This window comes from Panicum hallii, chromosome 9 (assembly GCF_002211085.1).
Source record: "Panicum hallii strain FIL2 chromosome 9, PHallii_v3.1, whole genome shotgun sequence".
NCBI lineage: Eukaryota > Viridiplantae > Streptophyta > Magnoliopsida > Poales > Poaceae > Panicum > Panicum hallii.
Genome location: NC_038050.1, coordinates 55763850 through 55783976, shown reverse-complemented (window position 1 = coordinate 55783976; position 20127 = coordinate 55763850). Strand labels below are relative to the sequence as shown.

At 49.5% G+C, this 20127-nt stretch overlaps 1 protein-coding gene and 1 pseudogene across 3 annotated transcripts; one reads left to right on the top strand and one right to left on the bottom strand.

The window, feature by feature from the left end:
* Window positions 1-12058: 12058 nt before the first annotated feature.
* Window positions 12059-13402, bottom strand: LOC112873164 (annotated as a pseudogene).
* Window positions 13403-14456: 1054 nt separating this feature from the next.
* On the top strand, window positions 14457-19130 carry LOC112875888. Of its 3 annotated transcripts, none has more exons than XM_025939893.1 (4): window positions 14457-14505; window positions 14861-14913; window positions 17289-17465; window positions 18508-19130. In XM_025939893.1, the coding sequence occupies exons 3-4, from the start codon at window positions 17355-17357 to the stop codon at window positions 18958-18960; spliced, it is 564 nt and encodes a 187-aa protein (XP_025795678.1). In that variant the 5' UTR covers window positions 14457-14505; window positions 14861-14913; window positions 17289-17354; the 3' UTR covers window positions 18961-19130. The 3 variants fall into 3 exon arrangements, with proteins under 3 accessions (XP_025795678.1, XP_025795677.1, XP_025795676.1); XM_025939892.1 differs by having other exon boundaries at window positions 14468-14660; XM_025939891.1 differs by lacking the exons at window positions 14457-14505; window positions 14861-14913 and adding an exon at window positions 16147-16655.
* Window positions 19131-20127: the final 997 nt, after the last annotated feature.

Sequence of the window (20127 nt, the reverse complement as noted above, 5' to 3'; positions counted from 1 at the left end):
GCTGTGTGCTACGACGGACGGGGAGTCCGGTAGCGGTTTGAAACTAGGATTCGTGAGGATCGACATTGTGCATTCTTAGACACTTGTTTTGAAAAATGCTTTTAAAACGAACCCTTGCATATAATTGTGTTTCCGCAAAAGAACCGTAACTTTATCCTTGGGTTACCCTGTGCATCTAATTCTGTTATAACCCCCCCCGTGGGTGTGATTGGACTTGCTGAGTACGTTTGTACTCACCCCGTTCTTACTTTACAGTGGAGGATCCCGACTACATCCCAGAGAACGACGAGTAGGGTCCCGTCCTGCACCCAGTCTTGCCTGTGGGCGAGGCCACCGTTGGAGCTCCGCATGGCGCAAGACTCTGATGATCCCTTGTTCGTAGTTAGCGTAGTAGTATGGGTTTTTGTTGTAATCCTCGCGATAGTGGCGCTTCACTGCCCATTACCGCGAAGAGTTGTACGGTGATGTACCATCTGATGTAATAAAAGTGTTATCAGCCTCCTGGGACTGATAAAGTGACACTTTTAAGTCTTCCCTGATGGGGGGACGCTTCAGGTGGTATCAGAGCCGTAGGCTGGCCGTAGAATGTGACCCTAGGAGCGAAACCCTTTTTAGGCCCTAGAACTTGTCCTGACATAACCCCTTGCTTATAAACACTCACCGCTGATTTCTTTACCCTGTTCCAGATGGCTGACAATGGATGGGTCAGCGGAATCTGCCACGCAGAGCCCGGCCTCCCCAAGCTACTATTGCTCAGCCTGGAACGCATTGGGATCATGGAACCACCGGAGTATGCCTACCGAGAATACATCTCCGGGGGCACCCTCCGGTGTGACATGATGATTTTTATGGAGAGAAGCACCCGCTACCCTGAAGTAGACCCGTGGTTCATCTCCACAAAGGGCTTCCGATTCCCCGACACCTACCGAAAGGCCGCCCGTAAAGCCCTGCGCCGATTACGTGTGCTCTACAGGCACTACCTTCAGCGGACTCCTATGGGATTTTTCCCACCCGCTGAAAGAAGTGGACGCACTTGGATTGCCCGAATGAGGGGACTTGGGCGAGAAGAAGAAGACCTGGAAGACACGGTTTCCCACCTGTCCATCTACCTCACTGGCTTAGATGCACTCTGCAACGAGCAAGCGGCACAACTGAAGAAATTAATCCATGGAGTCGAAAAGATGACCCAGGAACTGGAGGAACAACGGACAAGAGCTGCAACCGCCGAGTATTCCTTAGCCGCCCTCCAAGCCCAGATGCAAGAATACGAGACCCGCAACGGAATAGGTGGATGGATCGAAGAAGAAGAAGAAGAACCCATGGAGACCCATTGGGACAAGGGTACTCAGACCGAAAACGAGATGGATCGGTTCCTTCCGATAAAGAAGCGCTCTATCAGGGCCGAGGAAGAATCCCCATGATAGGATTAGCACCCCTAGCAAAAACCCTACCCTAATGACCACGTATCCATGAAAACTGTACCACCCTTGTTGTAATAATAAATATCATCTACTCGCTTTTGCACCTGTACCAGATTATTTACCCTGTTTCTGTTTCAGATGGCTGAGGAAGGATGGACCCAGGGCGATTGCCAAGCTGCACCTGGATTTCCCAGCCTTTCTGTTTAAGACGTGCCCTTTTGCAAGACCCTGGCCGAGTAGCACGAGACGTAGTCGTACCCCTAAGTTGTACCCTCCCTGCTTAATAAAATAATTGGTGCTTGTTGCTTGTGATGTCGTGTGCTGGTGTGTTGTGTGCTGCTTATTTATATAGATATCGGCAGAAGGAAGATTCTGCCTTATATATATACAAATTAAACACCTTAACCATCATAAAATCGTAACCCCGATTTACCCAATCAACAGGTGACCCCCCGGAACGTCGCGAGGGCCTCCCGCGGCCGGAACCCCGTAGCCGCTAGTGTCGGAGCACATCCCGTTGAACAAGATCTTCCCCAAGGAGAACAAGAAGTAAGCCAGAACCGAGGGGGAAGTCAAGAAGGAGAACAACTACCACCACCCCCACCCCTCGGAGACCTGGCGCAGATCATCCATAACCAAACCCTCATACTGGAAACCCTGGCGAATGCCCTCATTAACCGGCAGCCGCGAGGGCAGAATATGAACGACAAGCTGACGGCCTTCTTAAGGACCAAGCCACCTACCTTCGCCGGATCCTGCAACCCGCTGGATGCTGACGACTGGTTGCGAGTAATTCAAAGGAAGCTCGAACCATTCGAATGCCAGGACCGGGATAAAGTCCTTCTGGCAGCCCACCAGCTCACCGGAACGGCATTATCCTGGTGGGAAAACTATTGTGCTGCAGTCGAAGATGCCTCTACCATCACCTGGGGAGAATTCGTAAGGGAGTTCCGCCGCTACCATATCCCCTCGGCCACTATGAAGCGCAAGGCGGATGAATTCCGCGCACTACAACAAGGAAACATGTCGGTGGAAGAATACACCCACCGGTTCATAGAATTGGCTCGGTACGCGCCGGAAGAAGTGAACGACGACGATAAGAAGCAGGACATGTTCAAGAAGGGGTTAAGCCCGGAGCTACGGACCTTGCTTACTCCCCAGATCTATCCGGACTTCAATACCCTAATGAACAAGGCCATCCTCACGGAAAGGGCCAAGGCCGAAGAAAGAAAGGACAACAAACGCAAGTTCCTGGAAAGTAAGGCTCGCCAACAAGACCGTTTACAGAAGCCGAGAAATTCCAGCTATACTGCACCAGGAACTCAGGCCCCGATGCAGTATAGAACTCAGTCCCAGGTGACAGGATCACAGGCCCCGCCTAGAAGCCAGAATATCTCGAGGGCCCCACAAAGCAGTGCAAGTCAGACCACCACCGACAACAACAATGTCAGGGCCTGTTTCAACTGCCGTGAGACGGGGCACTTCATCGCCAATTGCCCCTACGCCAAGAATAAGCCGGCCACGTCGGCCTTCTCCAACACGGTGAATGGGCCCAGACCAGCCCTGACTGGTGCTAACCGAGTGCCCGTCCGCAACAACGACGGCAGCCAGCAGGGGAAGCAGCAGTCATTTGGACGAGCCCGCGTCAACCACATCGACGCGCAGGAGGCTCAAGAAGCCCAAGGCGTAGTGCTCGGTGAGTACCTAGTCAACTCAGCTCTGGCGACAGTATTATTTGATTCTGGAGCATCACACTCGTTTATATCCTCGAGCTATGTGGAGAAACACAAAATACCTACGGTACTACTAAAAACACCCCTATTAACCCGGACGCCTGGAGGCGACATCAATTGCCAATTAGGTTGTTCACGGGTAAGGATCAACTTAAGTGGGGTAGACTTTCTAGCAGATTGGTAGTACTTAAGCCTGGGGGAATAGACGTGATCCTTGGGATGGATTGGTTAAGCCGACACAATGGTCTCATAGGCTGCACCGACAAAGTGGTACACCTAACAAACCACGAAGGGGTACAAGTAATCTGCCGAACCCGAGATAGTAAGTTCGATCCAATGGTATTTAGCATGGAAGCCAAACCTTTAGAAGGGGTCCCGGTAGTAAACGAATACCCAGATGTGTTCCCCGAAGAGCTTCCCGGTATGCCGCCAGATAGGGATATAGAATTCGTCATAGACCTTATCCCCGGGACATCTCCGATAGCCAAGAGACCCTATAGGATGGCCGCCTCTGAATTGACAGAATTAAAGAAGCAACTAGAGGAACTGCAGAGGATTGGCTTCATCAGACCAAGCTCGTCGCCATGGGGAGCCCCAGTGCTGTTTGTCAAGAAGAAAGATGGGAGTATGAGGTTGTGCGTGGACTACCGAGCACTGAATGAGGTTACCATTAAGAACAAGTACCCTCTTCCCAGGATTGATGACCTGTTCGATCAGCTAAAGGGAGCCAAGTACTTTTCCAAGATCGATCTAAGGTCAGGATACTTCCAACTCAAGATTAGAGAAAGTGACATCCCTAAAACAGCCTTTGTCACCCGCTACGGGCAGTTTGAGTTCACTGTAATGTCCTTCGGACTAACCAATGCCCCTGCTTACTTTATGAACCTCATGAACAAAGTGTTTATGGACGAGCTGGATAAGTTTGTCGTGGTCTTTATCGACGACATACTTATTTACTCCAAGAGTGTTCAGGAACATGAACAACATCTGCGGGTAGTGTTGGAAAAATTAAGGACACACAAACTATATGCAAAATTTAGCAAATGCGAATTCTGGCTGGAGAGAGTAGCTTTCCTTGGTCACATTCTAACCGCGGAAGGTGTAGCAGTGGACCCAGAAAAGGTCGAGGCAGTATCCAACTGGCAGCAACCGACTAATGTTAGTGAAATCAGGAGTTTCCTTGGATTAGCTGGGTACTATCGGAGATTTATCGAGGGATTCTCCAAGATAGCCCGACCCATGACGGAACTTCTTAAGAAGGAGAAAAAGTTCGCTTGGACAGAGTCCTGTGAGAGAAGTTTTCAAGAATTAAAGCAAAGGTTGATAACCGCCCCAGTGCTGACCCTACCGGATATTCACCGGGACTTTGTCATTTATTGTGACGCATCCCGACAAGGTTTAGGATGCGTACTGATGCAAGATGGGAAAGTCGTTGCATATGCCTCCCGCCAACTCAAGACTCATGAGCAGAACTATCCGACCCACGATTTGGAACTAGCAGCCGTAGTGCATGCCCTTAAAATTTGGAGGCATTAACTGATCGGGAATAAGTGTGAGGTTTACACTGACCACAAGAGTCTGAAGTATATCTTTACCCAGCCGGATTTAAATTTGAGGCAGAGAAGATGGTTGGAGTTGGTCAAGGACTATAATTTGGAAATTCAATATCACCCCGGAAAAGCGAATGTGGTAGCCGACGCCTTAAGCCGGAAATCCTATGGGCCCAAGGATGTCAACTTGCGCGAGGAAATGGCACGATTAAATGTGCACATTGTTCCTCGAGGTTCCAGCCATGTGTTAAGCGTCCACTCAACCCTAGAGGATAGAATTAGAGAGGCTCAAAGCTCGGATCAGGAGTTAGTAAAGATCTGCAAGCAAACTGGAGAAAACAAAGCGCCAGGTTTCAGAGTAGACGATAAGGGGACATTATGGTACGAGGATAGGATTTGCGTACCCCAAAATGGAGACTTCCGGCAGATGATCATGGACGAAGCCCATAACTCGGCCTACTCCATCCACCCAGGATCCACTAAAATGTATATGGACATAAGACAAAAATATTGGTGGAATGGAATGAAAGCGGATATTGCGCGATTTGTGGCGCAGTGTGATACTTGCCAAAGGATCAAGGCCGAACATCAAAAGCCGGCAGGATTATTGCAACCCCTACCCATTCCAGTTTGGAAATGGGATGAGATAGGCATGGACTTTGTAGTGGGACTGCCCAGAACACAGAAAGGACACGATTCCATATGGGTAATTGTGGATCGACTCACTAAATCGGCACATTTCATACCCGTAAGGACCACTTATGGCGGAGAAAAGCTGGCAAAACTTTACGTGGAAAATATAGTGAAGCTACATGGAGTGCCCAGCAGAATCGTCTCGGATAGAGGGACCCAATTTACATCTAGGTTTTGGAAAAGCCTACATAAAGCCATGGGCACTAAGTTAGATTTTAGCTCCGCATACCACCCACAGACGGATGGTCAAACCGAAAGGGTAAATCAGATCATGGAAGATATGCTGAGGGTATGTGTGCTAACCTATGGGAATGATTGGGAACAGAGTCTGCCCTACGCGGAATTCTCGTACAATAATAGTTACCAAGCCAGCCTGGGTATGTCGCCATTCGAAGCCCTCTACGGAAGAAAGTGCAAAACTCCCTTAATGTGGTCGGAAGTCGGAGAACGTGCCCTAGAAGGACCCGACTTTATAAAAGAGGCAGAAGAAAAGGTAGCGGAGATCCGCGAGAAATTGAAAGCAGCTCAGTCCCGACAAAAGAGTTACGCAGACAGAAAGAGGCGAGAGATAAGTTTCCACCCAGGAGATTTTGTTTATCTCAAAGTCTCACCCATTCGAGGAACGCGAAGGTTTCAGGTACAAGGAAAATTGGCCCCCCGATACATTGGACCGTATCAAGTTCTAAAGAAAGTCGGAGCCGTGGCGTACCGACTAGAGTTACCAGAAGAAATGTCAGATATACACCCAGTGTTCCATGTCTCGCAATTAAGAAGGTGTCTGAGGGTACCCGAGGGAGAACATGTGCTGGTGGAAACAATAGACCTGCAGCCGGATTTGCGATATCAGGAAGTGCCGGTCAAGATTCTAGACACTGTCACTAAGAGGACCAGAAACTCCGGAGTACGGATATGCAGAGTTCAGTGGAGCAGACACGGAGTAGAAGAAGCGACCTGGGAACGCGAGGAGGCTCTAAAGAAAGAATTTCCCCATCTGTTTAGGAGCCAGCCGAATCTCGAGGACGAGATTCATTTAAGTGGGTAGGTTTGTGACGCCCTTAAAATTTACCAAATTAAATCGCGCGCTAATGTGTTTCAATGAAAAACCACTCGTCATCGAAACCCTAAACCTAGCCCCTCATGTCCAACAGCGGACTTAACCGCCGTCACATCTCGCACCGCTCACGCGCGACCGTCCACCGTAATTGACGCAGACGCGACCCCCTTCCTTTTCTCCTCTCCTCGTGCCGCGCGCTTGGCCGACCGGCCGCGACCAATGCCGCAAGAAGCGCCGACGCTCCTCGTGCCGCGTGCGAACCCCGCGCGCGCGTGGCCGCGGTCGCCGCCGCGATCGGCGCCGGCGCGTCCTTTTTTTTCCTCTCTCTTTTTCTTTTTCTCCCTCCCATTTCTCCCTTTTTCTTTTCTTCCAATCTCTCTCTCTTTTCTTTCTCTCCTTTCCTCTCTCCCCTTTTCCTTTTTCTTTCCCTTTTTCCTTTCTCCTTTCTTTTCCCTCTTCCCTTCCTCTCCCCTCTCCTTCCCCTGGCTCTGCTCCCGGGCGCCCGAGCGCCGCTGTGCGCTGCCCCCCCGGCCGTGCCGCGTGCACGCGCACACACCCGCCCGCGTGCCCGCGTGCTCACGCGCCGCGCGCCGCGGCGCCCGTCGCCCGTGCCTCGCCCCTGGCCCGCGCCGCGCGTGCCGTGCGCGCACACGCCGCCGCTACGCCGCGCCGCCCGCTGAGCCGCCGCCGCTGCCGCGCCGGGCCGTCCGCCGCTGCCGCACCCGCCCCGACGCGCCGCACGCCGCCACAGCCCCGTGCTCGCCCGCACGCCACGCCACGACGAAAGCAAGCGGCCGGGGCGCCATTAATGGCGCCCGCACCGCCCGCCGGCCGCCTCAATTCCCCCACCTCACCGCCCCTCCCCTCGGCCTATAAATAGGCCGCCCGCGTGGCTCACCACCACCACGACCACCGCCACCGCCCTATACACCTCCCCCCTGCCCCTAGCGCCGCCGCCGCGCACCCCATCACCGGCCGCCGCCCCCCACCGTGGGCCCACTCCCTCACCGCGTCTCAAGCCAAGGTGAGGCCGGGAGTTAGTTTCTCGTGACCTCCTCTCCCTTTCCCCCACACCCCCGGGCCGCCCTGGCCCTGGCCGGCCGGGATTGGGCCGCCGGCGCCCCCCCCCCCCGACCCCTCCTCTGCTCTGTGCGGGTGGGAGGAGGAAGAAAGGGCCCTTTTTGCCCAAAACCCCCTCCCTTTCTTGTATTTTCCCGAAAGAAACCCCCTGTCCACTCCTTTTTGCAAAAGAAACCTTACGCCTTCCGTTAATTCAAAGCGAACCCCTCGATACATAAACCTAGATATATTTGATACCTTTTAGCATGCACAGGGTATTTCTAGGATTAACGAATAAGCCCTTACCTCCTTTAGATAATTACGAACAAGTCCCTGGACCTCGTTTAAGCCCTGAAACCACCTCTAGCGCGTCATTTTATGTGCGAAATGACCTCCGATTGACCCGAAACTTTACCACGCCCTTTCTAGTATAGTTTTAGCCATGCCATTAAGAAACCACCCAGAGATATTGCCCCTAACTCCGTAACTAAATTATTTCCGATTCAAGCCTATCGGTAAAAGCTTTTAGTTCTTTCGCTTGATTGTGTGTCTGTTTGTTTGCGTCGTAGGACACGGAGTGAACGACGAGGTTCCCGGCCGCGACCAAGCAACTGGGGACCAGTACTGCGACCCCGAACCCAAAGGACAGTGCTCCGATCAGGACTTCCCGCAAGGGTTTGACGATGGCAAGTTCAATTCCGCCCTTTAATGCATATTTCTGCCCTAGTTTTTATAAACACGACCCAATGGCCTGTTTTATAAAATTGCATTGTTTTGCGTGCTGGAAACCCGGTAGGATAGCCACCATGCTTGAAATAACCATACTCTGACGGCCTGATTTATAATGAAAATGCGTGTGTGTGGGAAGGGATAAAATGCGGTTTGAAAAACGAGTTAGATGAGATGGATGGCATTTCTGTGTGAATTGCCGCTGGTGTGCTCGTACCTATGTGGTTGAGCGTGGATGGGAGATATCCATCTTGTCGCCCCTAAGGACCGAGTTGATGTGACATCTCACCTAGCTTCTCGTAGTGCGAACCACTTGACCGTTGTATGGGCAACGGCTTGGCCTAACCCCGTTGGTTAGTCTGATAGCCATCAGGAGAGCTGGGAGCAACGGGTGATCAAGGAGACGGGATAAGTTCTGTGTGACTTATGCCCCGGTTAAACCTCGGTGATAGGTCGAATGACCCCTTGATAGATCCCGAGATGGCTAGTCAGGTCCAGCTACGGTGGGTAAGGGCTTCGATGGGATCTGCACCGGCACTAAGGTGTTCGTGCTGTGGTACCCCACCTGTGGGTAAAGTTGCACACCTCTGCAGAGTTAAAATCTATTCGAATAGCCGTGCCCACGGTACTGGGCAAGTTACGGTGTGGTCACATAACTAGTGTTTCTTTCTGGGAAGGGTTGATCTGATGTGAGTTGTTTGAAAAGTATCCGGCAATAGTGCTGTGTGCTACGACGGACGGGGAGTCCGGTAGCGGTTTGAAACTAGGATTCGTGAGGATCGACATTGTGCATTCTTAGACACTTGTTTTGAAAAATGCTTTTAAAACGAACCCTTGCATATAATTGTGTTTCCGCAAAAGAACCGTAACTTTATCCTTGGGTTACCCTGTGCATCTAATTCTGTTATAACCCCCCCCGTGGGTGTGATTGGACTTGCTGAGTACGTTTGTACTCACCCCGTTCTTACTTTACAGTGGAGGATCCCGACTACATCCCAGAGAACGACGAGTAGGGTCCCGTCCTGCACCCAGTCTTGCCTGTGGGCGAGGCCACCGTTGGAGCTCCGCATGGCGCAAGACTCTGATGATCCCTTGTTCGTAGTTAGCGTAGTAGTATGGGTTTTTGTTGTAATCCTCGCGATAGTGGCGCTTCACTGCCCATTACCGCGAAGAGTTGTACGGTGATGTACCATCTGATGTAATAAAAGTGTTATCAGCCTCCTGGGACTGATAAAGTGACACTTTTAAGTCTTCCCTGATGGGGGGACGCTTCATGCTGCGTCACGCTGCCTGCTGGCTGCTGGTTTTAGAGCAACTCCAACGGGAGTCTTAAAATGAGCTGTAAATTAAAATATAGGGCTCAACACTAAAATGAGACTCTATTTTACAAACAATCATCAAATTTTTTTTTGGGTCCGGACGGAACTGGCCCCAAATCAGGGACTCGAAACCAGCGGTCCTACATGTGTTCGCACGCCCGCGCAACCTCCCGGACTTTTCCTCTCCCCAAGGCGCCGCCTCTCCCGCCTCACCGCGCCTCCACCGAAGCACGACCGTGGAGATGGATGGAAAGCCACCCTCTCTTTCTCGTTTATGCTCGGCAGCTAAACCCAGGCGGAATTCCATGGCGACGGCCCTAGATGCCAATGGAAGGTCGACGGTTGCCTCTGCTCGCCCAGATGCGCGAAGGTTTCCCTTGGTCCCGGGAGCTGCCGCAGATCCCCTAGCTTTGGAAGCAGGAGCTGTTCGACATCGAACGATGGCAGACAACATCGATTTTCGTTCCTCGGTGGCGCCAGCAATGTACCAAGAACCCCTGGCACCGATGGGTGGTTATAGGTACAATTCTTTCTGTTTATGTCAATAAATTCGATTGGTCGGTTGTTGTACAGGAACGAATCCAGTGATTATTGGTTCTTATTTGTGATCTGGGATGTCCGTTTGTGAATTGCATTAGCTGTTTGCGCCGCTACTAGTGTTACTGCTTGGGCTCCATTGCCGTTTTTTTGTTCTGAATGTAATCTAATGTTGAGCTGGAGGCTGGCTGCACAAGGGAGGGGCTTGCCCTGACCAAAGCTTTCCAGGTAATCATTGTCAGATCAGCTAATGATCGATTGTGATGGATAACTAATAGCAGGGTAATAGTTGCTGCATATTGACGAAGCTAGGAAAGTTTTCGTGCATGTGCAATTGTCATTGTTCTGTTCTGCTGCAGCAATAAGCTAGCAAACGCTCGTGGCTTCCGAAGCAATAAGCTGCAGCAATAAGTGTTTCGCTGTAACCCACTATTAGTTGCTAGCACCATCACAACACAATGGCAGTACCGATGGCCTCCGAAGAGTTCAGAAATTCTTTAATAATTATATTTGTTTCTGGCTTGTTTTTAGTGGTTAAGGCTCCTCGCATTGAGTGAGTTAAAGCTTATTTTTAACCTACTGACACTGACGAGTTTTGTTTCGGTCCCTTACCTCGGTATGTAAAATATTTATGAAGAGGGCGAGCAGCAGCTAGATAGTATTTTTTTCAGTAGTTATGTGAATGTGAATGAAGCTTTCTGTACCAATGTGCTCTATACTTTTGTCAAATTGGATAATTGTGATGCTTGCATTTTATCTTTGTGTATGCAGGTGGCTAAAGCAAATGCAATGTTCTATGAACTCAGAAAAAAAGCTTTTCCTTTTTTCCATGCATGGAACATTCTTAGGCATGAGCCAAAGTGGGCTGAAGATAAAGCTTCTCATGAACCGAACAATGCATATGTAGATGATCATCCCAATGCTCAAAGACCTGCAGGAAGGAAAGCTGAAAAGGAAAAATTGAAAGAGAAAAGGCGCAGCGATGATGAGCCTGATCCTTTCATTGAAGAGGTTAAAAAAAATGAGAGAATCAAGAGAAGAAATTGAGAGGGAACGAAGGGAGCGTGACGAAAGGTTCTTTGAGCTTGATAAGAAAAAAATAGAGTTGGAGCAAGACCAGCATGACAAGACGATAATGGAACTTGACATAAGTACAATGGATGACCAAGCAAAATAATATTTTCAGTTGATGAAAGAAGAGATTCTAGCTCGTCGTTTTGGGAATAAGCAGTTATAGATGTTTTATTCTTATAATTTAGACTCTCTATTTTCTTCAATACAAATTAGAAATTCATATGATGTAAGAACATATTTTATCTACATTTGGAACACTTTACAACGTATACGATGTCTGTGAGTCATATATAGTGTGCTTGAAAGTTGGTTTGTGCTATCTTTTAAAAAGGATATTCGTTTCATGGTTGCAGCTACCTATACTGATTTCTGATCATAAGTTGGTTTGTGAGTCATATATTTTTTTATCTTCAGATCAGTGCATGGCACGGTGTCAGGAGTATTACAGTTCCTCATCTAGCGAGGAAAGCAACGATAAGTAGCACATTGCTGTTGAGTAAGACTGCAAAAAAGAACATGCTCTGCTTTTTTGGGAAGATGTGCATTGACATCAGCTTTCATACGCCTAAGAAGATATGGCATGATCAGGTCACGTAGGACAACAACACATCTGTATGATGTGGAGACTTGCAATGGTGTTGCATTAGCATACCCGCCAACAGTAATTGGAATTGAAAACTCGGTCCCAAATACAGGCAACACCCCAAGTTTTTCAGGGAACACGAAATTGAAAAGAGTAATCTCACATCAGGCACTAAATTTCAAGTAACTTTAAATAACACCAGAACTCATGACAGAATGATAGTAATCAAAAGGTTCAATATAGTAAAATGCTTACAGGAAGGATTAAAAGTATTCTGATAAAGTACAAAATTGACAACATTCTAAACTACTGTTTGACCATATTATGTTTGCCTTGCCACTCCCATAGATGTTCAACTAGATCCTTCTGCAGCTGAACATGAATATGAGGATCTCGGATATCTTTATGCTTGTCGACAAACGAAGTAAAATTTGAAGTCCCAGCACGTGAAACCCAATTCTTTGTCTCTGCATCGCTCTTATCATAGGGTGCCTCAAGATGACGGTCTCATTCATCTTCTATTATCATGTTATGCATTATGATACATGCTATCATTATATTTGTAAGTGTTGCTTTATCGCAAAACCTTGCTGGCCCTCGAACAATGGCAAAGCGAGCCTGCAACACTCCAAAGGCACGTTCAACATCAACATCTTTTCTTTGTGACTCTTGTGCTTTAGCAAAATTTTTGTCCTTCAAATTTGCCGGAGCTTTAATTATTTTCACAAAGGTCGACCAAGTAGGATAGATCCCATCTGCTAGGTAGTAGCCTTTATCATAATTGTACCCATTAATTTTATAGTTAACTGCTGGAGCTTCTCCTTGAGTTAGTCTATCAAAAAGATGAGATCTATGCAAAACATTAACATCATTGAGTGATCCTGGGAGACCAAAGAAAGCATGCTATATCCATAAATCAGTGGACGCAACTGCCTCTAGTATAATTGTTGGTTCTTTCACGTGACCGCATGCCTCTAGTATAATTGTTGGTTCTTTCACGTGACCACAAAACATGCCTTGTAAAGCTGCTGGACAATTTTTCCACTTCCAATGCATACAATCAATACTTCCAAGCATTCCAGGAAATCCACGTTGTTCAGCAATATTAAGCAACCTAGCTGTATCATTTTCATTTGGAGGCCTTAAGTATTATTTTCCAAAAACCTCACAGACAGCCTTGACAAATTTCCGAAGGCACAAAATAGCAGTGCTTTCACCCATCCGCAAGGACTCATCAACATAATCTGCTGGAACACCATAAGCTAGTTGTCTAAAAGCTGCAGTCACTTTCTGCAAACAAGAAAAACCAACCTTACCAACAGCATTTTCTTTCTGAACAAAGTACTCATCATGCTTTGCAACAGCTTCAGCTATCCGATTGAAAAGACGGCGGCTCATCCGAAAACGCCTCCTGAAAAATTTCTCAGGATATGTTGGGTCTTCAGTGAAGTAGTCACGGTATAATTTTTTATCATGCTCTTCTCTATCACGATCATAAGTCTTATGTCCAAATACCGAACCTCCTCTCTTTCTTCATTGCTTATTCTTCCTCTTCTGGTACTCACCAAGCATAAGTACCGTGATGTGGTCAAGTTCATCATTCAACTCATCGTCCTCAAGGTGCCTCATAGTTCTTTTCATTGCAGACATCCTTGTGCAATCAAATGAGCAGGACATAATAATATATTAATTATCCATCAGTGAAAACAACATTGTCACCGTACTGTTGTGCAAACTAAATATAAATCAAACAAGATAATTAAGAACAACAGAGTTACAGAATTCTAGACAGCAAGTTAGTCAAACTGCAATATAAGAAGTTTAACAATTTCTATATATACTTGCTTCATATTATCAACAAGGTACTTCATATCGAAACCAAAATGGAATGAACAAGCAACTAAGTTCAATGTGAGTCTGAAACAACAGCACGTACTGTCTACCCGCATGGTATTGTTAATTAGCTTGCATAATCAGATTGGTGGCCGTGTTGAGAAGGGCTTACCGCACATGGTCTGACATTCTTGCAGCAGTGATAGTACAGGGACGGAGCGTGCCTGCTTGAAGAACAGCGGCAATTGGCTGCGGGTGCTAAATGCTTGCTTGAAGAATCTGTGGCGACGTGCTGCGGAAGGATCTGTGGCGGCGCCGGCCGGCTGGACGGAGGACAGGGATGAGCTGCTGCTGGAGGACCCACGACGTCGATCGATGGCGACGCCGGCCGGCTGCACGGAGGACGCGGACGTGCTCCCGGCAGAATCAACGCGACGCCGGTCGGTTGCGCGGAGGATGACGACGTGCTGCCGGAAGGGCCGACGGTGGTGCCGGCTACCCAGGGCAGGTACCTGGTGCCATATGCATGGATGGCATCGGTGTGCGAACAGAATTATGGAGCAGACTTAGAGCGGGAGAGGAAGGAAAAATGAGCGGGAGTGAAAATGTAGGCGGGAAACAACGCGGGAGGCAACAACAAAACTGAATTAGTTGGAAATGACGGGATTTGAGACCCGAGGGTTGGAGATTAATAAAGTTTTTGGGTTCTAAACTAAACAAATCAGACTCTAATATAAATTTTAGGATCCAGATTTAGAACTATGTTGGAGTTGCTCCTAAGGTCTGGTTGGTGGGATAGGTGAAGATGGGATGAAGGGTTCTATTTTTAGCAGCATGTTTAGCAGTGTTTGATCGGGGAACGGTGCAACAGAGCGGCTGCCGAAGATGCGGAACGATACCCGCCCCTCTCCCCTCTGCAGGTGACTGACCGCCCCTCTCCCCTTCCCTCTGCCGCGCGGCGCCCCCCACCGCGCGCCGGCGACCGGCGAGCGCGCGCCAGCCCCCTCCCGCGCGGCGCTCGCCCCCACGCGCGCGCACCGGCGCCCGTCACCGCCCGCCCCTCTCCCCTCTGCAGGTGACTGACCGCCCCTCTCCCCTCCCCTCTGCCGCGCGGCGCCCCCCACCGGGCGGCGCCGGATCTGCCGCCCCGCCCGGCGCCCTCCCCCGCCCCCCACCCCCCGCCGCACGGCTCCCGCCAGCACCCCCCCCCGCCGCATGGCTTTGTTGAACTTGATCTGTTCGGTTTCAGTGATTCTTTATTTTTTATTTTGGCAGTTCGCAGGAGAAATTTGGCTGGAGGAACGAAGGCAGCGTACACGCCTCAGAAGGTTGCTGCTACTGAGTATATACCTTGTGTGATTATTTGTTATGCCTTAAAAATTTATTGATTTTATCTTTTTTCTGTATAATTTAGATGGATAAAAAGCAGCAACTTTTACTTTACACAGCTGCAGCGCATATGTTACTTTCAATGATGGCCATGGTTATTCAATCTAGAAAAAGAAAACGACGTGAACCTGTAGAAACAATTACCTATGCTCCAATTGAGGAGAGGGATAGAATGAGAATTGAGTATCTGAATAATAAGATATGGAAGAATGATGTAACTTGTGTCAATATGCTTAGACTTAATAGAGCATCTTTTTTCCGATTTTGTAAGCTTTTTAGGGACTGGGGCCTTTTGCAAGACACCATACATTTGTGTGTTGAGCAGCAGATTGCAATGTTTTTAAACACGGTAGGTCACAATGTTAGAAATAGGTTGACTTGAACTCATGTATGCGTTGTACTTTTTCCTGTGTCCTTGAACAATGCACTTAGGATTAATTCTACATATTATGTCATGTTGAAACTCAGTTAATTATATTGCATATTATGTCATGTTGAAACTCAGTTAATTATGGTGCATTTTAACTGAAATATGGTGGTAAGCTCACCCCAACAAAGGAGGAGGTAACCACACTCACCTGGCTCTCCAACCAAACACAGAATGGAACGGTTCTACTCTAGTGCACTCTTCAACCAAACAAAAAATGGAGCGGCTCTGTTCTCTTTACCAAACGTAGAACAGAGCGGCTCCATTCTCAGAAATTGGAATGGAGCCATTCCATTCAAATTGGCTCCCCAACCAAACGCACCCTTACTTACCCTCGTGGGGGGCACGCGGGGCGCGAGCCATGCGGCGGCCGTTCGTGGGCTGCTGCCGCTCCCCCGCCTCCTTCGCCATTTGCCGACGCTGCTCCGTGCCTCCGCCGCCGTTGATGCTAACCTAGCTTGCTGAGCTCCTTCACCTGCACCGCCACTCGCCAGCTCCGGCGTTGCCCCGGCGTCTCCGCCGCCGCTGCTATCGCAACCTTCCTTCTTCTCCAACTCTGGCCGACTCCTCCGCCACTATCCCTGCCCAGCCGCCATCCCCACCACCCTGGGTGGTGCCCCAGCCGCTGTCTCGATCGGCCCCACCGCCAGTTCGACAACCTCCCACCGCCACTTTATAACCGACACATAGGAATCTAGGCAACCTTGGAACCCTAGCCTAGCCGTCGGGATGTGACGAGCGGCGGACATCAGCGGTGGGCCGCTTCTGGACCTTCCGTGATGGGTTGAATCAAATCGTGCGCACGACCTCGATTATCCTGCCAGTTACCCGCCTCCGTGGCGGTGAACAGGAACACCGGCCAGTTTAGGTGACCGGCCGTACGTTGGTGAACTGGCCTAAAGGCCTAGGACACCGGCCTAATTTACTGCGGGGGCATTACGGCCCAGCAAAGTGACGGCCCACACAGGCGATGAAACCTCCGCCGTGTGGCCGTCTTGTCCCAGTGTTGTTGCCACGGACCACGGTGAGCCATCTCCCGCAGCCGCGCCGCCGAGCGCCCTCTTGGCTCTTTCGGTTCCAGGCTCCCAGCTCGCTCTCCCTGGGCAGTCGCCGGCGATGGCCGGGCGTACTCCCCGGGCCCCGGTGTCCTCTCTGAAGTGGCGACAGCGGGGGCAACCAAGCCGCACCCCCGCCGCCATCAACGACAGGTGCTCCATCGTATCGCCCCCACGACCCTCCTCGCCGCCGATCAAGGTTAGCTCTGCCTCCACAGACAAGTCTATACTCGCACCTCCACCATAGCTCCGCTCTAAGTTTAGAGCACCTGTAGACGCCGGAGTCCGAGCTGCAGCCCGCTGCCGCTAGCACCAAGCCCACCGTCGCCGGCTAGGGCCACCACGCAGCCCCCAAACAGTTCCTGCGGCCGCCTCGATTACAAACCGTAGATTCATCCGACACCTCGCCGTCACTCAACTCCACCCGCTACCGTCTCTCTCCAATCGTGCTCAGCCTCCTCCAGGCTCCATTCTCATGTGCATCCAAACTATTACTGCTTGTTTCTTTGACGTAGTTCATGTGGAGATTGTGTCCGTAGATACAAGCATCTAGCCCATTTTCCTGCGTCAGAATATCCTTGTGTAGATTAATTGCCTAGACAATGGTTGATTTGCCTGTTCTGCTCGATTTGGGGATAATCAGATAAAAACCAGGTGAGGGAGGTAGATCATAAGTGCGTTGATGCATTATCTAAATAATGATTCCTTGGAAAAGATTCTGAATCTGTATCCAATTTGACGAATTGAATTCAACTCTAGAAAGCCAATGGGGTTTTAATTGTTCCAAAAGTTTTCAGGAATTCAGCTGTAATAGAATTTCTGTTTTATACAGATCAACATAAAGGCTTGGCTACGAAGTTTCCCTTTCTGCTGGCCACTGCTTGCAGTTGAGGTAAAGATGCTGAAGAACATTTTAAGCCAGTCATGGAGGAAAGGTGCACATGTGCTCCAAGCAGGAAATCCAGCACCGGCACTATATACATGCTGGAGTCGATTTCACAGTGGACAGGTAACAAGATCATTGGCTGACTGAAATGGTTTTAGTAGTTAACTGCGAGAGATGTGTGCTTTGATTTAAGTGAGCAAAACCTCTTAGCTCCACCACTTCCATCAGGACGGTTATGCTCAAATAATGAATGATGCGATGCTGCAAATTCTGTTTCTCTTTATCTTTTCTATTAAGATTTTTGGGATAAAAATGTTCTGCATGTGTTATTGTAACAGTTTTACAACATCCAGTAGTTTCCATTTCCCATTAGCCTTGCTTGCAATTGGATTTGAGACATGAAAAGTCAATATTATGTATCTCTCTTAGCTAAAATGCCAATATAATAGCTTGGCTGCCACTCATTCCTCCTATGAACTAACCTAATCCATTTTATAATGTTTGATGATAATACCTTTGGTTGTGAACATGATGAAAGAGCAAGTGCCAATAAGCCTTTTGTCCACGTGGTAATGCATACAAGTCATTCTCCAAAACTAGTCGTAAGCCTGTGGGCATCCAGTATAGTTTTTTTTTCTGGGAATACATGCAATACTGAAACTTCTACTGCAAAATTTGCACTGGATACCTTTTTATTTTTGGAAAGATAGGCCAGAGAGCTGCCAATCCATTAACATAGGAACAAAAAAAATGGTCACACAACTGGCGCAAAACAAAGCCAGAAAACAATTCAGGACTGGATTCCAACATTTGCCGTGATTACATTTTAAGCTTTCAGTTTCAATGATGCCATATATTTCTCAAGGCTTATAGCTTCCTCTGACTATTTTAACTGAACTTTTACAGTGGTTTTTACAATTGCACATAAGCTGCACATTGTTTCGCTATATAAACAATTCACTTACCAAAGATGCAATAATTCACAATTCAGAGTAAAATGGCTCTCTTTCAGCAATTATTACTGCTGAATGCCTTTTTTTTGCATTTTCCTTTTCACACTCACTTGCTGGCAGGTGTTGGATTGTGTATTTTCTCTCTAGCTGTTTTACATTTCTTTTTAAGATTCGCTTGCTGATAGGTGTTTATTTGTTTCCCCCCTTTCCAGATCTTAAGCTCTTCCAGGAGCTTCTTTGGCGTGGAGGACTTTGTGGATGAAGACAACAGTAGACCCTACACATACAAGAAGGAAAAGAGATCGAAGAACCCACACAAGCACATTTCTTTCAAGCAGCGCACCATCGCGCACATGGAGCCCTTCACGCTTGACGTCTTCATTTCCAAGCGCTTCGTCTCGGCGTCTCTCACGCACCGTTCGACGTGCAGGCAGGTCGCGGTCGCCGGGACCAATTCGAAGGACATCAAGGCTGCGCTCAAGTCGAGGTCCGACATACCAGCCTGCCTGGCCGTGGGCCGTTTCCTGGCGGAGAGGGCGAAGGAGGCCGATGTCTACACCTGCACCTACACGCCGAGGGAGCGGGATAGATTTGAGGGGAAGATTAGGGCCGTTGTCCAGTCACTGATCGATAACGGGATCAATGTGAAGCTCTACCTTGACTGAGCTTTTGCTGTATGGAACTATGGATTACTCTTCCGGTACTTGCAAAATGAGCAGCCTGTCGCATGGTGTTCTGCTATCATGGCCGCGATCACTACCACCCTGTTGTAACTATTTCTTTTCTTAATATATCCAGTAGGGGATAATCCCCTCCTGTTACATCAAAAAAAAAATCACTACCACCCTGTTGTGATATGCCACTCTGTTCTGGTACCGACGAGTTGTTCTCCTGACGTTTTCATGTTCTCGTTGGCTGGAAGATGAGGTGATTTGTTTTGTGTGATCATGGAGACGCCTTTTGGAAGAATTCGGGTCAGCAGCGTTCATGCTGTGGAGGGAGGTTCGAAGACTGCCGTGCGCCTGAACCAGATCGGCCTCAGGGTCATGGGCCGCTGTGCTCTGTTGCGGCAGTGCCCATTTCTGTGTAGAGCTGCTACGCAGGATGGTGGCCTGGTGGTTGATCTGCAAGACGACCTGCATTACAGGTTTTCAGTCCACGTAGGGATCTATTTCTCGCCTCGGCGCTGGAGACGAAGTTGGAGCCGTGGCGTGCGCGGTGGCCTGCGCCAGGAACGGTGGTGCTTCGGCACGCGTGCTCTTGGCCCCGGAAAGAAAAAAAAAGGGGACAGCAGGCGTGGTCGTGGAACGCCGCACCACCAGGCGGGGCTGCCGCGCTCGGCATCATTCGCTGCGCTCCCCCCGCGCTGAGAATAGATGATGGGTGCCGCGGCGCACTGCCGCTCCCGCTCCCTCCCCGTCCATGCCATCGTCCATCAGGCTGGCTGACTGGCAATGCCGCAATGGCACGCGCCTCGTCACTCATCGCCCCATATGCCACCGCCAGGCGCCATCATCGCCTCTTCCCCCGCTTTAGTCTTTTACACGAGGAGAGAATGTTCAGGTTCCAATCATCGCAGAATTACCCCACGGTTCGTGCGGGCACGCCCCGACAGGGTTGTGATCGCCAGTCGCGTCTCGAAACGGTGCGGGGATCGACGGGCTCGCGTCACCGCGTGGCCCAGAGCTTCGCTCAACCTCAACGCTCGTCCCCCTGATGACGACCCGGAACGTCCACGCTCACACCGACCCTGATATATATTCCGTGCGCTCTTCCGGCCCGGGACGGGGGGAGAGAACGAAGAGGGGGAGCAGGTTTCGCAGCAGGAACAG